At 32.9% G+C, this 18,429-nt stretch overlaps 1 protein-coding gene across 2 annotated transcripts; it reads right to left on the reverse strand.

Moving 5' to 3' along the window:
* Positions 1–11,032: 11,032 nt before the first annotated feature.
* Positions 11,033–17,905, reverse strand: LOC106663676 (carbonic anhydrase 1-like). Of its 2 annotated transcripts, none has more exons than XM_014388696.1 (6): positions 17,457–17,905; positions 16,890–17,078; positions 15,203–15,347; positions 15,021–15,126; positions 14,669–14,890; positions 11,033–11,531 (listed from the first exon to the last, which is right to left on the reverse strand). In XM_014388696.1, the coding sequence occupies exons 1-6, from the start codon at positions 17,629–17,631 to the stop codon at positions 11,241–11,243; spliced, it is 1,128 nt and encodes a 375-aa protein (XP_014244182.1). In that variant the 5' UTR covers positions 17,632–17,905; the 3' UTR covers positions 11,033–11,240. The 2 variants fall into 2 exon arrangements, with proteins under 2 accessions (XP_014244182.1, XP_014244181.1); XM_014388695.1 differs by lacking the exon at positions 11,033–11,531 and adding an exon at positions 11,990–12,504.
* Positions 17,906–18,429: the final 524 nt, after the last annotated feature.

The raw sequence follows: 18,429 nt of genomic DNA on the forward strand, positions 1-18,429 counted from the left end.
GGAGAACACGAGACTTCTTAGCTTGGGTGGAGACTCAACAAAAAAGATGGTGAGCCAGGATATTTCTGTTATGGAATATCCAGCGACGAGGAAAATCACCTGTGGTGCCAGCCCGCATGAGCTGATATCGAAAGGTTCGACAAGAGTGAAGATTTTTCCTGATATGCCTAGATCCTTCACATCCAGAATGAAGACTGAATAAATCCCTCCTTTTCTAAAAACTGCACTGTTAGATAGATTGAAAGTATGTTTGCCAGTTGTGAATTTTATTTGGCAACGCTCGTCTTCCAGTAGGAGGCCAACGAAGTCATATTTTCTCTTGTAGACAATGGAGTAGTTTTTGCCACTGTCACAGAAGAAAAAAACAACACCTTTGACACTTTCATTTAAAGCAGATACGAGGAAAATTTGTGCCCAGGAATCATAGGTCATGACTTTCGTGTTAACAGGATCGTTGAACATCAACTGGCCAACATCGTTGGCTGAAATGACAATGGAGGAACACTCTCCGAGTATGGCTGATAAAGTCATCACTCTGTTTATTTCCATTCCTTCGAACCGAAAAGTGCGACGAACAGGAGATTCATTACCCATGATGTTTCTGATTGTCAACAAGTCATGTGGTAATATCGTTGCAGCGTTTTGTCTTTCTGCCGTGAGAAATACAGTTGAGTTCAGGCCATTGTACACCCTCAAAAAAGCGTTATCTTTCTTTGGAAAGTTGTCTAGGCGGTTCTGCAGCCGGGATTGGAATAACATCGCACTGATCGCTGAGAGGAACAAGAGGCAATAACCGAGATAAATTGTCTTATGTTCTGAATTGAAACCAGCGTATTTGAAAACCGGCAACAGTACGAATTCGGAGACGGTCACTCCAACAAAGAAGAGCAAGGACTGGACAGTGTTTCCTTCAAATTCCATCCAAAATTCATTAAGCAGTTTAGCTTGGTGCACTGTCATAGTGTAAATAATCCTCCACATCACTGAAAAAACTGCATGCAGTATAAATATTATAATTATATAGCACATTCTTTTTGTACCGTCTTTGACAACGTAGTGTGTGGAAGAGGTTTGACGACCATGCAAACTGCTTCGTTTTTTTCTCTTTCCGAGCAGCCTTTTTAAAGAGAAGAATGCACATTTCTCAACTATTCCGGTGTGAATCCTTTCACAGACGATTTCTTTTGTTAAAAATGACAATGCAATCAAGACAAGCATGTTCAACCATATGAAAACAAATCTGTAGATTGCAAAGTTCGAAGGCTCCTCATTCATGTTGTAGTCCGTTAGGATAAAGGATATCCGCCAGCTTTGCAAAAGGCAAAACAGAAATGCTCTTACTGTGGCCATTTTTTCTGGTATTCGTATCTGGTCTAATGCTGTGGACATCACAATCGGAAATACAGCGTAGAATACAGAGGAAAACACGATAGATGCGATGAAAAAGAATTCTTGTAGGCTTTCCTTTACATAACCAATCTGGCTGATCACAACTGCTATCGGTGACAAACTGGCCACTGGAAGGATGACTTTTATGAACTTGTATCTATTGAAATAGGACGACGTCCACCAACCGAATAAAATTGTGCTCAAGAAGAAAACTGGAACCTGCAGTGATTTGAATGTTTGGACCATCTCACTTCGGAACGAATTCCCTAGTTTGGACTGAGGAAATAAAAAACAGGAAATCATATCAATGTTAAGAACAGTTGTACCGAGCAATGTAAGGCAAGTGTGCCGCGAGAACTTGAAGTTTCGTCGGACATTCCAAAAATTAATATTCCTGATGAGAGATTTTCTTTGATCCAGCCTATTAAGCAGGAGCTGAAACTTGCGCTCACAAGCACTGCCATAGGTGTTTCTATTTTCAAACATTTCTTCCTAACTTTTGATCAGAAATAAAAATTGTTGTACAAATTTGAAATATGATTTTCTATAAACATGTGTTATAATTGCAGTATAGACACTTCAACAAAAACTTGCAATAGGGTAGTTTTTCATTTCTTATTATAGAATTATTGTCCACAATGGATTGTAACATTTGTAGGCTTGTTATATCACCATAAAAAGTAAAGTTGTTTTATTATTAATTAATTTCCTCAATTCTTCAGGAAACATGACCAGTTCCCATAAATCAACTTTCTGTATAATTCTATTTTTTACTGTAGAAACCAAATGTTGTAATACAGAATAAGAAATATGATCAATTTCCTAAATATTTTTCCCACAATTTATTTATTTATTTTTTAACAAAGATATTTCAACTACGAGGTTGTGTGAACTCTCAGGATGCTGGTTATAGTAATGTAACTTATTTTTAATTAACAATTTTTTTTTACGAAGGTACAGCAGAGGTCATATCAACCCTCAGGGTGTTGGTGTTTTTGGAAAAAGCCCATTTGTAAGTATGTTGTGTTTCAATGCAGGGCCGAACACAAGGTTTTTATCCCATCACTATAAGTGCCATGTCAACACCATTTCAGCCACCTACGCCCCATCAAATAGCTTTCTTTAAAAGCTATTTGTCTGTTTGGCTATTTTTCCTATGACAGTCTAATTTGATCTATGTAATGTCATGATCAGTTTATCATTTTGTTCAACATTTTGAAGTTTCATTTATTTTCCCAATCTTTAAGAAGTCAAAATCAATTTCTCGAGATTTCCTTTATTCTCCTTCTTCAGGGTCAATGGTGACAATAGGTTGCAATGGAAAAAAAGGGGACTACTTTGTGACCAGTTGACCTAGAGTTATTTCCAAATCTTGAACTTCGCACTTACCAGGTTTCCTCTTCATTTATCTCTTTCAGTATTAGTATCGCCTTTCAGACAATGCTTTGCAGGCAGAAAGGACGTTTCTACTGCTTTACGACAGTAGGCATGCTTCAACATCTTTCAACAAGTTTAATTTATTTCCCCAAATCTTTAAGAAGTCGTAATCAATTTCTACAGATCTCCTTTTTCCCTTTTTCAGGGTCAGTGGTGTCTAGTCATTCTTTCTTCCACTACGACCTAAAAGAACTATTGTGTTATGGACTCTTCTTTCCAAACCTCGAAAATTGCACTACCCCTAAGGTCACAGTTCCTGGGGTACCTCATTGCTTATTTATTTAGGTATTAGTATCGCTATTTAGGCAATGCTTTGCTGTCAGAAAGGATGTTTCTGCCTCTTTAGACTTTGATGATAAGAGTTGGCATAATAATATATACGGTTTAATAATATATTTTATTGATTTTTTTTTTTTTTAATTGCCTGAGAGAGAGGTAGGTTGTGATGAGTTATTGCTTTGCACCTGGTGAATTCATCCAGTGCTATTTCTTTCTCCGTCCATTTGTTCATAGCTTTGGAACATGGCCAATTTGCAGTTCCTATCCAAAATGTGTGAGGGCTGCTCCTACCTTTGCTAGTTTAAGGCCTTAATTGCTACTTGGATGTCTGAAAATATGTAAGTAAATCTGTGCACTTTTTAAGATCTCCTGTGTACTAGTCCAATCTAAGCATGTAAAATTAATAGTGCGGGACCCTAAAGGTTTTGCAAAAATTGTGGTCTAGTTTTGTCTTGTATAGTGTTTCAAGAAATCAAGATGATCGTCACAAAATTAGACCCAATCACATAGTCCCCAACATAGCTTTGAGAAATCACGACTTTTCAAATGGCCAATTTCACATTATCTGACCTAGGTTCTAACATTGCTGCGGTAAAGCATGATAATTTTCTTTTAATCTTTGGTGTTACTTTAAGAAGCCAAATGTTTCTCATATCCCTCAACATAGCTGTGATAAAACAATCACATTAATCCATATATGTATTTAGTAGTCATAACTGACTGTACTAACTGTTTTAATTAATTATTCTTTTTATCGATCACGACAGATCAAGTGGTTAGAGCAATGGCATATTGAGCTGAAGGTTGTGGATTCAAATGCCGCTCGGACCTTAGCTTTTTCATTTCAACCAAGGCCTTAAATAAAAAGTATAATTAATTAAAATAATCGATTACCTAAAACTTTTAAAGAATAATCAATTTCCAGATTAATTTAAAAAATAATTTTAATACTTTAAGTAGGACAGGTTCAAAGAATTAATGTAATAACATTTATTTGAATAATTAAAAGTTGAAAAGTACATTATAAAATAAAATATATATCTAAATACAAAAAAACATAAACAATATCAAACAACACTGTTACTACGTTTAAAAAATGACCTATTTGAATTCCACAGGCTTTTATTAATAATCTAATCATGAAGATTATGATAAAATTATATGGCATCAAGTTATATTTAGAATAAATATATTCTGTAAAATTCAAAATAAAATCTTCTTAGGGTGATAATAGTTGATAGTGATGCAATTCAATTTTCAATAATTTTCATTCGCTGTCAACTGCCTTTTTCATGTAGCCTGTGCGATTACAGAGGTTTTGCCATCATCATCTGTAATCGCACAAGCTATACGATCAAGGTTTACATCTTCATAAACTGTAGTTGGCATTCTATTCATCATTAAAAAAATAAACTAAAAATATTAACAAATAATGAGCCCTATCGGACTTACATAATATAAAGTACTCATTAACATTTGGTTTTTTGTAATTTGTTCTTCACAAGTAGCTTGTTTACTTGATGCATAGAGACTTAGGCCTCTTTCAGACAAGGTGGTTTGGTTGATTCAACTAAGTTGCCCGGTTGACTCTCAACCAGTTTACTGCCGTGTGAAGACTCATTTTCACACCAGGCAAGTTGTGTAATCAACCTGTCTTCAGATACTTGTTAGAACCCAAGGAAGCAGGAGCACATCTTGTGCTTGCTCTTCTGCAAAAAGAGAAGCAAAAAAGGAGGAAACCCAATAAAGAAAAGTGCGGGTTTATCCATTGTTATAAATTGGGAAACGTGCTTTCTCTCAAATACTGTTGTGCTACTTCCCTCCAATCTTCGCTTCTTTTAATTCTATCACTATACTTCTCACACCTCATGTCCCATACGAATATCTTCAATGAACTACTCAACACTGAAACTTGCAATTGCAACGTTTTCCACAGTGAACTCAGTTGACTCAACTAGACGACTGGTGTGACGGACGAATGCCAAGCAGTGCCTTTTGAGTTGAGTCAACCAGTGGGGATGAGAACGTGAGCGGCACTTGTGCCTGCTGGCCACCCGCCTGGGTGGACAAGTTGACTGCTTGTGAAAGGGTTGGGGCGATACCCAAACATTTTGCTACCACGTTACACTCCTTGACACCCGTCCGTTCAACTAGTTGCATCTGAAAAAGGCCTTAAGGCTTCCGTGAGGGCAGAGGAGGTAAGATGTATTATTAAGGGCAAGACCAGTAAATTGTTATATAATCTATCATTAAATGATCTATTTGCTGAAATGTCTTTCAAACCATAATATTTAAATAATTTTGATTAAAACTCATGCATTTTTGATCTCATTTAATTTGGTTTACATTAAAATAAATATGTTGTAATTAATATAATGTAAAAAAATACTTATGATTTGAAATAAACAAGAAAATACCAATGTCCTTTTTTTTAAATTTGGGTATATATTCTTTTAAACCTTTTTAAGATTTATTTTTAAAATGTCATATTTTTACCTGACAACGTGTCCATTCTCTAGGGTCCAAGTGGCTGTCAAATGTACGACAGCTTTGAGAAAAGTTTATGCTGTTATATTATTATTTCTCTATTATTATTGTTAGTTAAGAGGAAACAAAGGGCCTTTTTAAGTGAATAAAATATACAGGAATCAATTTACAATGAAATATTTCAAGAGCGACCCACGTGGAAAAGTAAAGTGACTAACGTGAGTATATATTAGAAAGTAGAAGGTTCGAAAAATTGCTCAACGATATTTTTACATAAAAAATCTTGTCTGGAACGTTATTCAAAATTCTCGGCCACCCTAATCCAATATTTGATAGATCTGTTGATAAATTGTCTCGTAGTTTCTATGATTCGGTTTCTTTTTCCATATTTTATGTTTTATATCTCAAATATTTTTCCACTCTGTTAATTCAAAGAATTGAACGATATACAAATACAACAGGAAGGTAAAGATGAACCGCTCAAATTCGAAATACTTGTAATTTTGCAAATGGTTCTTCATGTCTATTAAATGGGAGAAAATAAGTATGCACATAAAACCAAAATTATACTCTCATATTTTTTCATGTTGCATTTGTTTCGCCAAACAGGGGTGTCATTTTTTGTAAATTATATAGCTGTGGTGTCTCAAGCAAATTAGTGGCAATAATTATAAACAGAATATTATAAACAGAATCCGCAGTTTGGGCAAAACTACTTGCCGAAAAAATGTGGGGTAAAACAAGGCCTTCTCCTTTCTCCACTGTTTTTCACTATATTTAAATGATTTACACGAGTTCATAGAGAGAGGAATTTGGGTACATTTCATGTCTGTACAAATGTCATTTCAGTGCTAGCATGTAAACTAGGCATAGGTTCTGCCTAGAATACGCTCATAAAAAATAATCGTGTTCCTTTAAGTGTAAAATAGGATGTGTTTGATCTCTTAGCAAGTGAGCTGCATACACTAGATGATAATAGAACATGATTAATAAACTACACGATGATTTCAGCTGTGGAATCTGTTAACTTAGAAAAGTAACAAATAATGGTGTTTAAAAAAAGGGTGGTGACCGCAATGAAAGTGATTTTATGGAAAAAAGAAATAGTAGTAGTGTTGTGGTACAAATATCTGGGCCTGATGGTGACCCCGTCATATCTTGTACAAATTACATTTCAATGAAAAGCTCACTGTATGTAAACTAGGCATAGGTTCTGCCTAGAATACTCTCATAAAAATGATCTTGTTCCTTTAAATGTAAAATATGATGTGTTTGATTCTGTGAGCAGAGCTTTTGTGTGCTATGTGGCACATGCATGGGGCTACAAGGAACACTGAAGTAGAGAAAAAATATTTTATATATATTTTATAAAAAGATTGTTTTCTCTTTCCAGATGTACACCTGATTACTTAGTTATTTGGAAACAGATCGGCTCCCTCTATTTTATTACACCTTCTGGTTTCACATTAGCTATGTAAATAAAGAATTGACACAGATCCCCTCTTAAAAAATATTTAGCAGATTGCATTATAACTAGGAAATTTGGTTGGTTCAAGAAAATATATGAGCTATGCTACAAATTCAATTTCAGCCTGAACCTTATCTACGAAAAAGATAGTAATTATATAAATCAACTACAAAAAAAAGTTTTATGGCAAATTTATATAGTGCTAGAAGTGCAGCCAAATTGTTGTATATAAAATGTTAAATGTTCAACTTGGTGGACATAATTATATGAATCATAAAAATAGGAGGTATTTTATGGCTACAGTATTTAAGATTAGGAATTATTGCAACTTAATTACTCAGTGGATAGACCTCAGGATAGGCAGAAGCGTGCCCTGCGCAATATGTTCATTGAAAACATGAACCCTTCATCAGATATTTACAGAAAAATATTAATTGAAGAATTCAACTTTTAATTAACTTACTTTTCTAATTTTATTTTTAAATTTTGTTTTTTAAACACATCTGAATTAACACTCCTACAGACGGACATAGTTCATGTAATTAGTATTTGTAATACTTTGTAATCCTAAAAGGTGATTTTGTATTGTGAATATTAATAAAATGCATTTATCATTATATTATTATTGCTCTTATATTTCTTTTTACATGCTGTACTTTATTTCTATAATTTAATTCAACATCTCTCTTTTATGACTTAGTTTCCAATGTTCTTGAGACTCAAATAACGAAATCAAATTTTGACCTAGCAAAAGGCTTTAGGCCCATACCATCAATTTTCCAATCTGAGATCCATGCTATTAGAACTCTGTGCACCAGAAATTGACTTTTAAAAAATATTAAAAGGTGCACAAATAAACATATTCTTATTTAAAGAGTTAGATGTATTGACCAATATTTTTACACACGAATAATCTTGGTCTCAGTATGGTCTTGATCAAAAACAAATTCAATTGTTATCTGCCATGCTTTCGTCCTATTTTGAGGTCATCATCAGGGCAAAACAATTTTTAAAGATGGTTTCAAATTTGAAGATAGACTTACACCCAACATTGCCAAGGACTGCAAAAGAATACTACTCTTAAACAGTGAAACATCTCTGAAGCCCTTGAAATCCTTCACCTTCAATTCAAAGTTTGTCTGGGAATAACTCACATACTTTCAGCTCCAGAGAAAACAAAATCAGGTAACTCTGATGTGGGTACCAGGACAAAAGGCGACAATGAAAGGAACTGGCTGAAAAACTAACAAAAACAGAAGAAGACCCCCACACTCTGGACCGAACTGCAAATTGGCATGCCATGATAAAAGCGGAACTGAACAAAAGTATGGGAAAAAAGACCACTGGATGAATTCACCATGTACAAAACAATCAAAGAAGTAACTCAATATTTTCAACTAAGAAAAGACAAATACATTTCTCTTTCTGACAAAGAAGTCATGAATTAAGGAAATATAATATAATAGGCTTTTATAGCCATTGCACTTTTCGGGGATCAAAAATAAAGAAGGGTCAATTCCATCTTTCGAAGAAAGGGAATCTTTGTCACCAGTGACCCCAAAGAAGAATAAAATTAAAATTTTTAGATAAAAAAATGTAACACAGGGGTAGGTGAGGAAAATTTGTTAACAGAATTTTGAGTGAGATGAAATTACTTACTCGGTCAGGGTCAGGACCAGCTGGAAGGAGTCACTCAAATGACCAAGAGTCTTCCTTTCTAGCTGAAGCTGAACTCCTATATTGTTACGGGGAAAGGGACGATGAATCAGTTTTTCTAACTGGAACATTCCCACACTCCTTAAGAGATACTGCATTTTTCATTGTTAGTTGACTAAATAATTTATTACTTAACTCTCTTCTTAGGCCCTTTTCTTTCTTAGGACCGGACCCATCCATCACTTGGGTTCAAACTGCCTGGCGACAATCCTCTTGAGTTTGAAAAATGATTTTAAAAAGAGGGAAATGGACTTAGTAAAATTGTGCGATATTTTGGATAATAAAATCTATCATTCACTTTTTAGTATAAATTCAGTTTTTTCCACATCCTATAGGTATTTGTTAAATTTAAACAATGTTTGTAAATCCCAGGCCCTGAAGATGATCTCAATAAAGATCAAAACATTGGCCCGATAAAGAAAATGCTTTTCTAAAACCTACGTCACACCAGACTGCATCTCACGATCTCCGAATAATTATTGCTTATTGCTTAAGCCAATCATAATAAACCAAAATTTGCAAGAATTCAAATTATTAATGCTGAATAGTTTAAAACTCTAGTTACTCAAATATCTAGATTTATCTTCTATAAATGTTAAAAAAAAGTTTATCTATACAAGTATATTACTCCTTTATCACAATTTAAACAAGAAAATAGCAATCTGTATACTAACTAAAATCTTGGGGCTGAGTGATTAGGGTACCCGACTCAAATTACCATAGTAGCAGTTCTAGGTTCAAATCCTGGCATAGCACATGGCTTTTTAATTGATCATAATATGAAGCAGTAGTGTAAAATAGTTTGACCATCATCTGCAAGTCAAACGGAGAGGTGGATTTTAAGCCCCCTGTGTTCAAGGAATTATTGCAATAATGATATTTTCTTATATTTCGACCTCAGGAGTTTAACTTATGATTTTTCCTTCTTGAAGGTGGGATAATAGGCCATCTCAAAAAAACCACAACCAGTTTTTATCCACAACGTTTCGGATTTATTTTAATCCTTCCTCACGTGAGTTAACGCCTGTACATAGAACAAATATTTTTTACATTTTTAGATCAACATGGTTATCATTGTTTTTTCACTACTTGGAGGAAAACGGTTGTATAGCGTAAGGTTAATGGAAATCTGAGTACGATTTGGTACTCAAAACCCATGACATCAAACCGGCTAATACGGTATATGTCCTCCCATTCATGGTCAACCAAAGTTATCATGCTGATTGGATTACTAAGAAGGGTTTTCAATTTGTCGTCGAAAGGTGTTACCAATAAAGACAAAACACTGGTTTGGGAAATTTTAAAAAAGAATGGGTACCCGAGAAAGATGGTAAATTAATTTATAAACAATAACGATCTATGGAAGATAAATCCAAACGAAAACTCGGAAAACCTAGAAGATGAAAATGATTCTGAAATTTCCTATGTCACTTTCCCTTACATCCAAGGATTATCGGAACAGTTGAGAAGGTGTCTGAAAAGGAAGTTCCCTCTAGTTAAGTTGGCCTTCCGAAACAGTAATGCGGTTAAAAAGTACTACTCACTGCTAAAAGATAAAATTGAGAAAGACTGCAAGAAAGTATACTACGTTGAAACCAAAAAATACCTAAATAGAATTTATCAACACAAATACACAGTCCAAACTAGTAAAAACAATGAAACTGCCTCAGCACAACATGCAGTTGTTGGAGGTCATTTTTATTTGATGATGTTGGTATTGCTACAAAGGAACGAAATAGTAAAAAACGAAAGTTCCTGGAGGCCCTTTACATAAAAAAAGAAAAAAAAAGAAATAGTGAAAAAAACAATGATAACCATGTTGATCTAAAAATGTAAAAAATATTTGTTCTTTGTACAGGCGTTAACTCACCTAAGGAAGGATTAAAATAAATCCAAAACGTTGTGGATAAAACTGGTTGTGGTTTTTTTGAGATGACCTATTATCCCACCTTCAAGAAGGAAAAATCATAAGTGGAATTATTGCACTTACTTTTTTCTAATTAAAACCAATTTTAAAAAGGTTTTATTGTATTTCGTAATCTCTTTAATAGACCAAATTGCAGTTTCCATGAATATATTTTTCATAACTTTGTTAGACTGCTAAATGAATTGGGTGAAATCAGTATCAATAAAAAAAATTCACCCTACTATCCCAATCAAAAACTATAAAATGCTTGCTATTTATTGTAAATTTCTTAATTTGAATAATAGCAATTAATTTTACATTAAGTTACTTTAAGAAAAAAAAGACTAGTGTTTTATGTTGTTATTGTGTTTTTATTGTTGTGTTGACTGTTTTTGTGTGGTTAGCCAATGTTTGTCTAACACATCTCTTCTCTGAGCTATATTGGACAAGACTAAGTGCTGCATAGACAGATGCAGACTTACATATATAAATATATATATAAAAGACAAAAATGCTACTGCAAAGATGATAGCTCCTCAAAATTGCTGTTTGCCATTTTTACTTCTTTTTGGAAGATTTCTTTCCACCTTTTTTGCCTTTTGCAGTTCCTTTCCGTTTATTCTTTCCACCCTTTCCTTTGCCTTTACCTTTACCCTTTTTCCCCTTTTTCGACTTTGATCTCTTCTTGTCGCCCTTTTTCGTCAATTCAACGTACGGATACAGCAGATTTGTTGACTTCTTTGAGGGCGAGCATAAAAACACAATACGATTTTGAAGTTCTTGGACGTCCCTGTATGATTTTGGCATCGGATTATTGTACCTGTCTTGCAATAGTCGAAATGCTCCAAGCTAAAATGAGAATGATTAAGTTTTCATAAATGTATTAAATAGTTCTCTTTCAGTTAAAATTGTAAAGTTATTAAAATTTCATCGAATAACTTCTCTGTTTAAGTAATGAATGTATATGATTAAAAAAATAAAAAAGTGTGATGAAAATCCGTCTCATGCAATACTTTCTCTTACATTTATTATTGCTTACAATACATTTTACAGACAGTTTATACATGTTTTTTACATCATTATTTTACAATTACTTTCATGTGTGTTATGAAATTCTAAATACATTTACATTTGTTGAGCAATTTTTATCATTAAAATTTAGAGTATTTAGCTATATTAGACTATTTAATATGTATTTCATATTTGAAATTTAGTAATGTAAAAATCACAATCAAGATCAAATCAATATTTGTGATAATATATATTTAAAGATACCGGTGAAAAATGCTGGTTCAATAAATTCAGTATTTTACGTTAACAATCTTTTATTACCTTACATCTTTACAATATTTAACATAGCTAGGTTGTAATTTTTTATGTTAAACAATCTTTTATCACTTTACACCTTTACAATTTGCATTTAACATAGCTAGGTTGTAATTACACTTCATGTACATCAAAGTTTTAAGTCATTCAATCATCAATTGCTTTATGAGACAGGAAAAGTAAATATTTTTGGTTATTTTTTAGATTGTCTCCTGGACTGTCTCCTAGACTGTCTCCTAGCAGACTGTCTCCTAACGGATGCTCTTCCGCCTGCTGATTGTCTCCTCTGCTTATCCGACTTTGCCGATTGCCTCCTTGACGTCTTGACTGATGATCCCCTTGACGACACATCGCTATTAGGGTGAATTACACATTTAGGCTCAGGATCGTCTGGGTTGGCAAGGAAAACAACTCGATCCTTGAAAGGGGCCACCCCCCAACTCGTCTTTGGTATGGGGTTATGATTTTTGTCCAGCACGGTTCGGAATATATCCAGCTAAAATGCACAGAAACACAAATTCAGGCCTTTGTTACACTTCAGCATAATAGAGTTGGTTTGAAGGCAGTAGTGCATCCTGTATTATTTTGTTTCTAACACACTTAAACTTTATGACCAGGTTTTCTTTTTTTTATTTAAAATTACTCTCAACCCATAATGAAGTCTGTGTGACCAGCAAACTTGTTTCTTTTGTAATCCCTTTGATTTTACCTACTAAATCTACAAATGTTTATGAATGTAAATTAGCTTTTCAATAGGGGAAAAGAGGAGAAAGGTCAATCAAAACAATTTCTTGTGTTTTGGACGATACAATCTTTGTCCACATTATTTTTTTCATATTAATTATGTTAACGCAAATTTATATAAACGTATGATGGTGATAATCACTGTAAGCTTGACAATTAAATAAAAACTGTTTTTGTTAGGCTACCCTTTCAGATCAGTTTTCATCTAAAATGTAAAAGAATTTGTCTAAGACCTTGGGTACTTTGTAGGTACCTAGGTAATAATTTGTATTGTTATTTCTGTCTTTTCACCCTTATATCTATAAGAAAATTGGCAGTATTTTATATGGACTATAAGAATATTATAAATTAAAATGTTATATTGAATTAAGCAAGGACAATTGTAGCTGCAAGCACACAGACTGTTACCGTGAAATTTTATAAAATATTTTAATTATCATTTACTGTGAAAAAGTTCTCGGATTTTTGGTTTTTGTTTATACTAATTAATTTGCATTTTACATTTTCTTCAAAAATACAGCGAGTTGAGATTTAACTGTAATTTTTAACAATTTTTTTTTGTTGCACAGCCTTGATGTTAGATCAACTTCTGTATGGCTGATCACTGTAATGTTCTTGTATGTTTTTTCTAACCCATTAAAAGGGAATCATATGGTTTATTGCGTAGTGACTCTTCTCATTTCAACCAGAATTAGCATTTTTTCTGGGAAAAAAATTAAATTTCAATTCAATCGATCAACGAACTCCAGGGTGAATCAATTGAAAACTGAGAATTCCAGCCTTTTACAGATTCTTCTAAACATATAATTCTTTTCTTTTCAAAGGCTTAACTGTCTTTATAGCATTTACATTCCATACATTAATATCTGCTCAAAGATATGATCCTTTATATTGTTAATCCAACCATTTTTTTTCTTTCAATTACTACTTTTTACATAACCATGATCACATTGGTCTTTGTGATATTTCTTCATGATAGCTGTGGGCTGAAGAACCCTTAGTTTGGAATTTCCCATAATTTTTGTCTGCCTATCATTGCTATTTTAATCGGTGACGGACACTGGCAAAAAGCATCAGATAGACTACAAAAGCAAGGATAAGCAAGCCAAAATGATCAGAAAATACCAAACTACATATTGGTCTGTACCATTGTCTCACTATCTTGCCATCTTCATTATAGAACCAAACTTGCAGACAAACCACATGACACAAAGATTCTCTAGGAAAAAAACATACAGCACAATCAGGGATAATTTAGCCATGGGGGAATGCTTAACTCACGGACTAATTGTTAATATTAACGATATAAAACTTTATTTCAAGCATTTACTTTCAAATAGCTTCAATAACTTGATCGTGTGCTGAAAGTTAAATAAAAACAAATCCAACCAACAAAAACCAATAATATCCGCTGTTCACATAACGGTACTCTTTTGAATAAATTAAGTTTTATGTCCAGTCCAGTTGTCATTACATTATGACATTAAAACTATTATATTCAGTAATATCAACAATGTCTATATTTTGAGCATGTTAATATTAATCGGTTAAAATCCAATCACTCTTTCACAGTAGCCTATGGAAATTTATTATTATAAATAATTCTGACTGTTAATATTTAGTTGAATTTTCATCTCATGCCTTTTAAATGTGTTTTTAAATGTATAATTATACATAGTTAATATATCTACTGTTTAACTTATTTCATATCATCATAAAAAGAAACTGAATTCTATTTTATACAAAAGTTTGGCTGTGATAAAAAAAATTAAATAGAAAAATAAATGTTTTCCATTCTGTTTGTCGAAATCTGTCAATAACTATTTAAGAAGGCAATAAACGATCCTCAACATAGTTGTGGTAAAATTTGGAAAATGTTTTCTCAACATAACAAATTTTAAAAGAAAAAAAATCACCTGTGCTTCAGTTATTCCAAATGTGTCCCTGCAGATCAGCCACAACACACCATGTGCACATTTGTACTTCATAACTCCAAGATACAGAATGTAATCGTCAATAATATTCTTAATAAGTGATATCAAAGGGACTGGGTCGATAGAGGCATCTGTATAGGCATTTACGACTGAAGGCAAAGAATCAGTTATAGGTTGCAGCTTTACATTCGTTGTCTGGGCAAGCTGAAAAAAATTAATTATATTGTTTAAAGGTTTTCAATATAACGTATCTTCTGCTGGATAAGATTATGACAAAAACTTGTATGGTTTTAACAATACATACAGAAAATGTTAAATGTTTACTTGCTCTTACTTTGAATAAATATACTAGAACAGCGATGCCATCCTCTTCGGCTTTGGCTCGTTCGTGCGATTCATACAGTTTTCGATAAAACACAGCATGCAGTTCAAATGGAAATCTTAAATAATAATAATAGATTAGACAGTTCTTTCAGGCTGTGATTAACAAAGTATCAGAATTAATCTTTTACTTACTGAACACCATCGACAGTGTGCTCGCTACCTTCAGAGTTAGATTGACCCCAATGAAAATGAATTTGTGAAAATTCGTAATCGTCCAAAAATGGTCCACCATTAATAAAAGGCCTTGAATGCTCTCCCCAAAGGCCAGTCAGTACGACTAAAATACCACGATGAGTTTTAATGCATATTACAACTCAATGAGAAAAACATTCATTTTAAAAATAAACAGTCTTTGTATGAAAAACGAGTTAAAAATGCTTGAAAAATTGTAAATTGTGAAATATGTTAATGTCAAGTCAAAGATGATCAGAGATTATGAAATTTTATGGTTTTGTAATTACTCAACCCCATGAATGAAATGTTTGAAAAAATGATGAAGTTTGACTGGAGACGAACAGGGACTGTCATGTTTATCTACATTGCTGAAACAATTAAGCAACTAACACCAAAGTATACTGTGAAAAAATAAAGTACTAAAAACTTTTTACATATGTGTTATACTCTTTATATAGACATAAGTGAAGATTTGGACAAAAAAGAAAACTCAGCTAAAAATAGTTAAGATTTAAAAATCACCTAATTATTCAATGATGGGGCTCTTATGTACCTCAAGAAACCTTTAGAAACTCATCCATCTCACTTATAACAAGACAATAATAACACATTTTATACTATAAAGATTATAGCAAAATTAGTTATAAAGTGGATTATGCCCTGATAGTATATCATCATCATCTTTAGCACCCATTATCATTACTGGGTCCTGGCTGCTTCAAGAATCTTCCTCCATTGCTCTCTGTCTTGAGCGGCTGCCCACTAGTTTAGCATTTATTTGCAGCAATGAGTCTCTGCGTTACTTCCTGTTTTATGCGATTATTGTCTTTATCAGATCTTTAGATATTTGATACTTCAACTTTCTTATAGTTGTATCTGTTAGTTAGTCTGTGAGTTATATGTTGTCATTGACAATAATTTCAAGTGCCATCTTTCTCACTAGCTCTAATGAGGTGAATGCATCTGTTATCACTGATACTTATCTTCCAATAACACATTTGTCATTAGCATAGGCACTGCTAGTACGCCCAGTCCCAAGCCCGCCAAGGAAAAAGGGACCCCTGGCTACAACCTGAGGTTGTAGGACATTTCACGAATTAGAGGAGTACTAACATCTTCCCTTGAAGGAACCAGAGGAGAATCATGTCCAGATGCACTGGACTAAGATGTTGAGGGCCAATCACTTCACACCCTAAACCACCCGATTACAAACCCCCAAGATGAACTAAAAAAACTAGAAAAGCATACACGTTGATAGAAAAAGAACAAAACTCTTCTTAAGGCAGACAAGCTTGGAAGTTAGACTTCAAATGATGATGGCACATGTTATATGTAATAAAGAAACATTTTGACTGGCAAACAAAAACAAACAACAAAACAAAAAACTAGCAAAATCTCGTTGAAAATATTTTTAAACGACGTTTTCTTATATTTTGACCTCAACAATTAATATTATGATTCTTCCTTCTTGAAGGTGGGATAATAGGTCATCTCAAATCTTTTAATCTTTAAATAAAATCAATAGTTAAAAGAAAAAAGCTTATAAAATCACAGCTACAAATCAAATAAAAGTGTAGTATAATGTATTATTAGATATTGGTATCAGTATGGTATATATACTATAATTATGGTATTTAGAATCAACCTGAATAAGCAGTGTTCGACAATTTCATTGCATGCGCCTTTAGGTCGTAATTATACCAGTTAATCGGTGGGAGTCTAATCTTTTTCAATATACCAAGGGTTAAGTTAATGGGCGATTCAGCAGTTTCCATTTCATGCATTGCATCTCGAACATTTTCGGCATTATACTCAGGTAGTTCACTAAGCAAATCTGAAAATTTGTAAATTCAATGAAGATGCTAATTTTTAATAGGCTGTATTAATTCATTGTTTTACGATTTGCATTGTTAAATATATTTTTATTAATATAATAATATAACAAAACATAAATTCTAGGTAAATGTTATTTATTTTGGGCCGAAGTATTGTTTTGTAAAATACTTCAGAATTATGTTTCAACTGAACTGAAATAGAAAAACTATAAACTTATTTTCCATCAATATGTACTGGAAAAGAAGCTACTTAAGTCTAATGATGTATTTTGTTGGTTTTGTAAAATTAAAACTGCTCGAAAGTGATTAAAGTGATTTTACAGAATGATCATTAAAATTATATTAATTAATCTAGGAGTTCAAAAATGTTCACTAACCGCCAACCATGGACTTTCTTCCTTTTGATCCTCGTTTTCCTTTGCCTCCTTTTATACTCTTCCTTGAACCTTTAATGGAACTTTTCTTCTTACCTGAGATGCTCTTCTTTTTTCCGCTGATGCTTTTCTTAGCGATACTTTTCTTAGCGCCCGTTATACTTTTCTTGGGAGGCATTTTGGTAAGTATCTAGTTATTAATTTACCGTTAGCTTAAATAGATGTGTTAGAAAGCATGGGTGGGCTTAGTTTTGCAATTTCGAAAGCGTCATCTCATTTAGGACGCAAGGATTACGCCCTAAATGCTCTTAAGTCCAAACCACTTAATTTTCCTGAATTTTGTTTCTTTTTTTTTGTTTATTTGTGAGGTTTTGTGTTTCTTGATAGCATGCTTGGAAGGTAAAATTTAAAATTGTTGTTTTTTAGCACATGGTTTTTTGAAACAGTGATAAAATCATTTTTTTAATCTTCATAGGTGTTTTATTATTCAAAACCAAATACAACATTTTTGTGTCTTTTATATATATACAATTTTGCAATGAATAAATAAGTAAAAAAAGACCCATTTTTTCAACATGGACCATCATGAGTTTTAGTAAAATAAATTAATAAAGAGAAAGCCATAACATAAATTGATTCGTTGCATTTCCATCTCATCATATTATTAATATTATAACCAGTTTTAAATTATATTTCATTATTTTTTATATTTTAAATTAATTATTTTTACAAAGAGAAGTGCCATTGGTAAAAAAATTTTGTTTCAGGGCTAACAAAATGGCCACAACTTAGTATGTTGTGTACCTTTCTGTTTTAACCGAGTTATCAAATAAATTGTTTTTATTGAATAAATTATTTGTAGTTATAAAAATTTCATTGATTTTGACATCATTGCTAATTAAAAACAGAATTCCATTGCTATTTTAATGTGAGCAGTGTTTTTAATATGTATGAACCTTTATAATAGAAAATAATT

The sequence above is a fragment of the Cimex lectularius genome, unplaced genomic scaffold, assembly GCF_000648675.2.
Source record: "Cimex lectularius strain Harlan isolate CLEC.00 unplaced genomic scaffold, Clec_2.1 scaffold89, whole genome shotgun sequence".
NCBI classification, from domain to species: domain Eukaryota; kingdom Metazoa; phylum Arthropoda; class Insecta; order Hemiptera; family Cimicidae; genus Cimex; species Cimex lectularius.

Bases quoted from the DNA above. Each gene is read 5' to 3' on its own strand.
- LOC106663676 (XM_014388695.1), bottom strand. From the start codon at position 17,631: ATGCCTCCCAAGAAAAGTATAACGGGCGCTAAGAAAAGTATCGCTAAG. The intron at 15,127-15,202 runs GTAAGTAAAAGA...TTATTATTTAAG, and splicing joins CACACTGTCGATGGTGTTCA to ATTTCCATTTGAACTGCATG. The intron at 14,891-15,020 runs GTAAGAGCAAGT...AATTTTTTTCAG, and splicing joins TTCTAGTATATTTATTCAAA to CTTGCCCAGACAACGAATGT.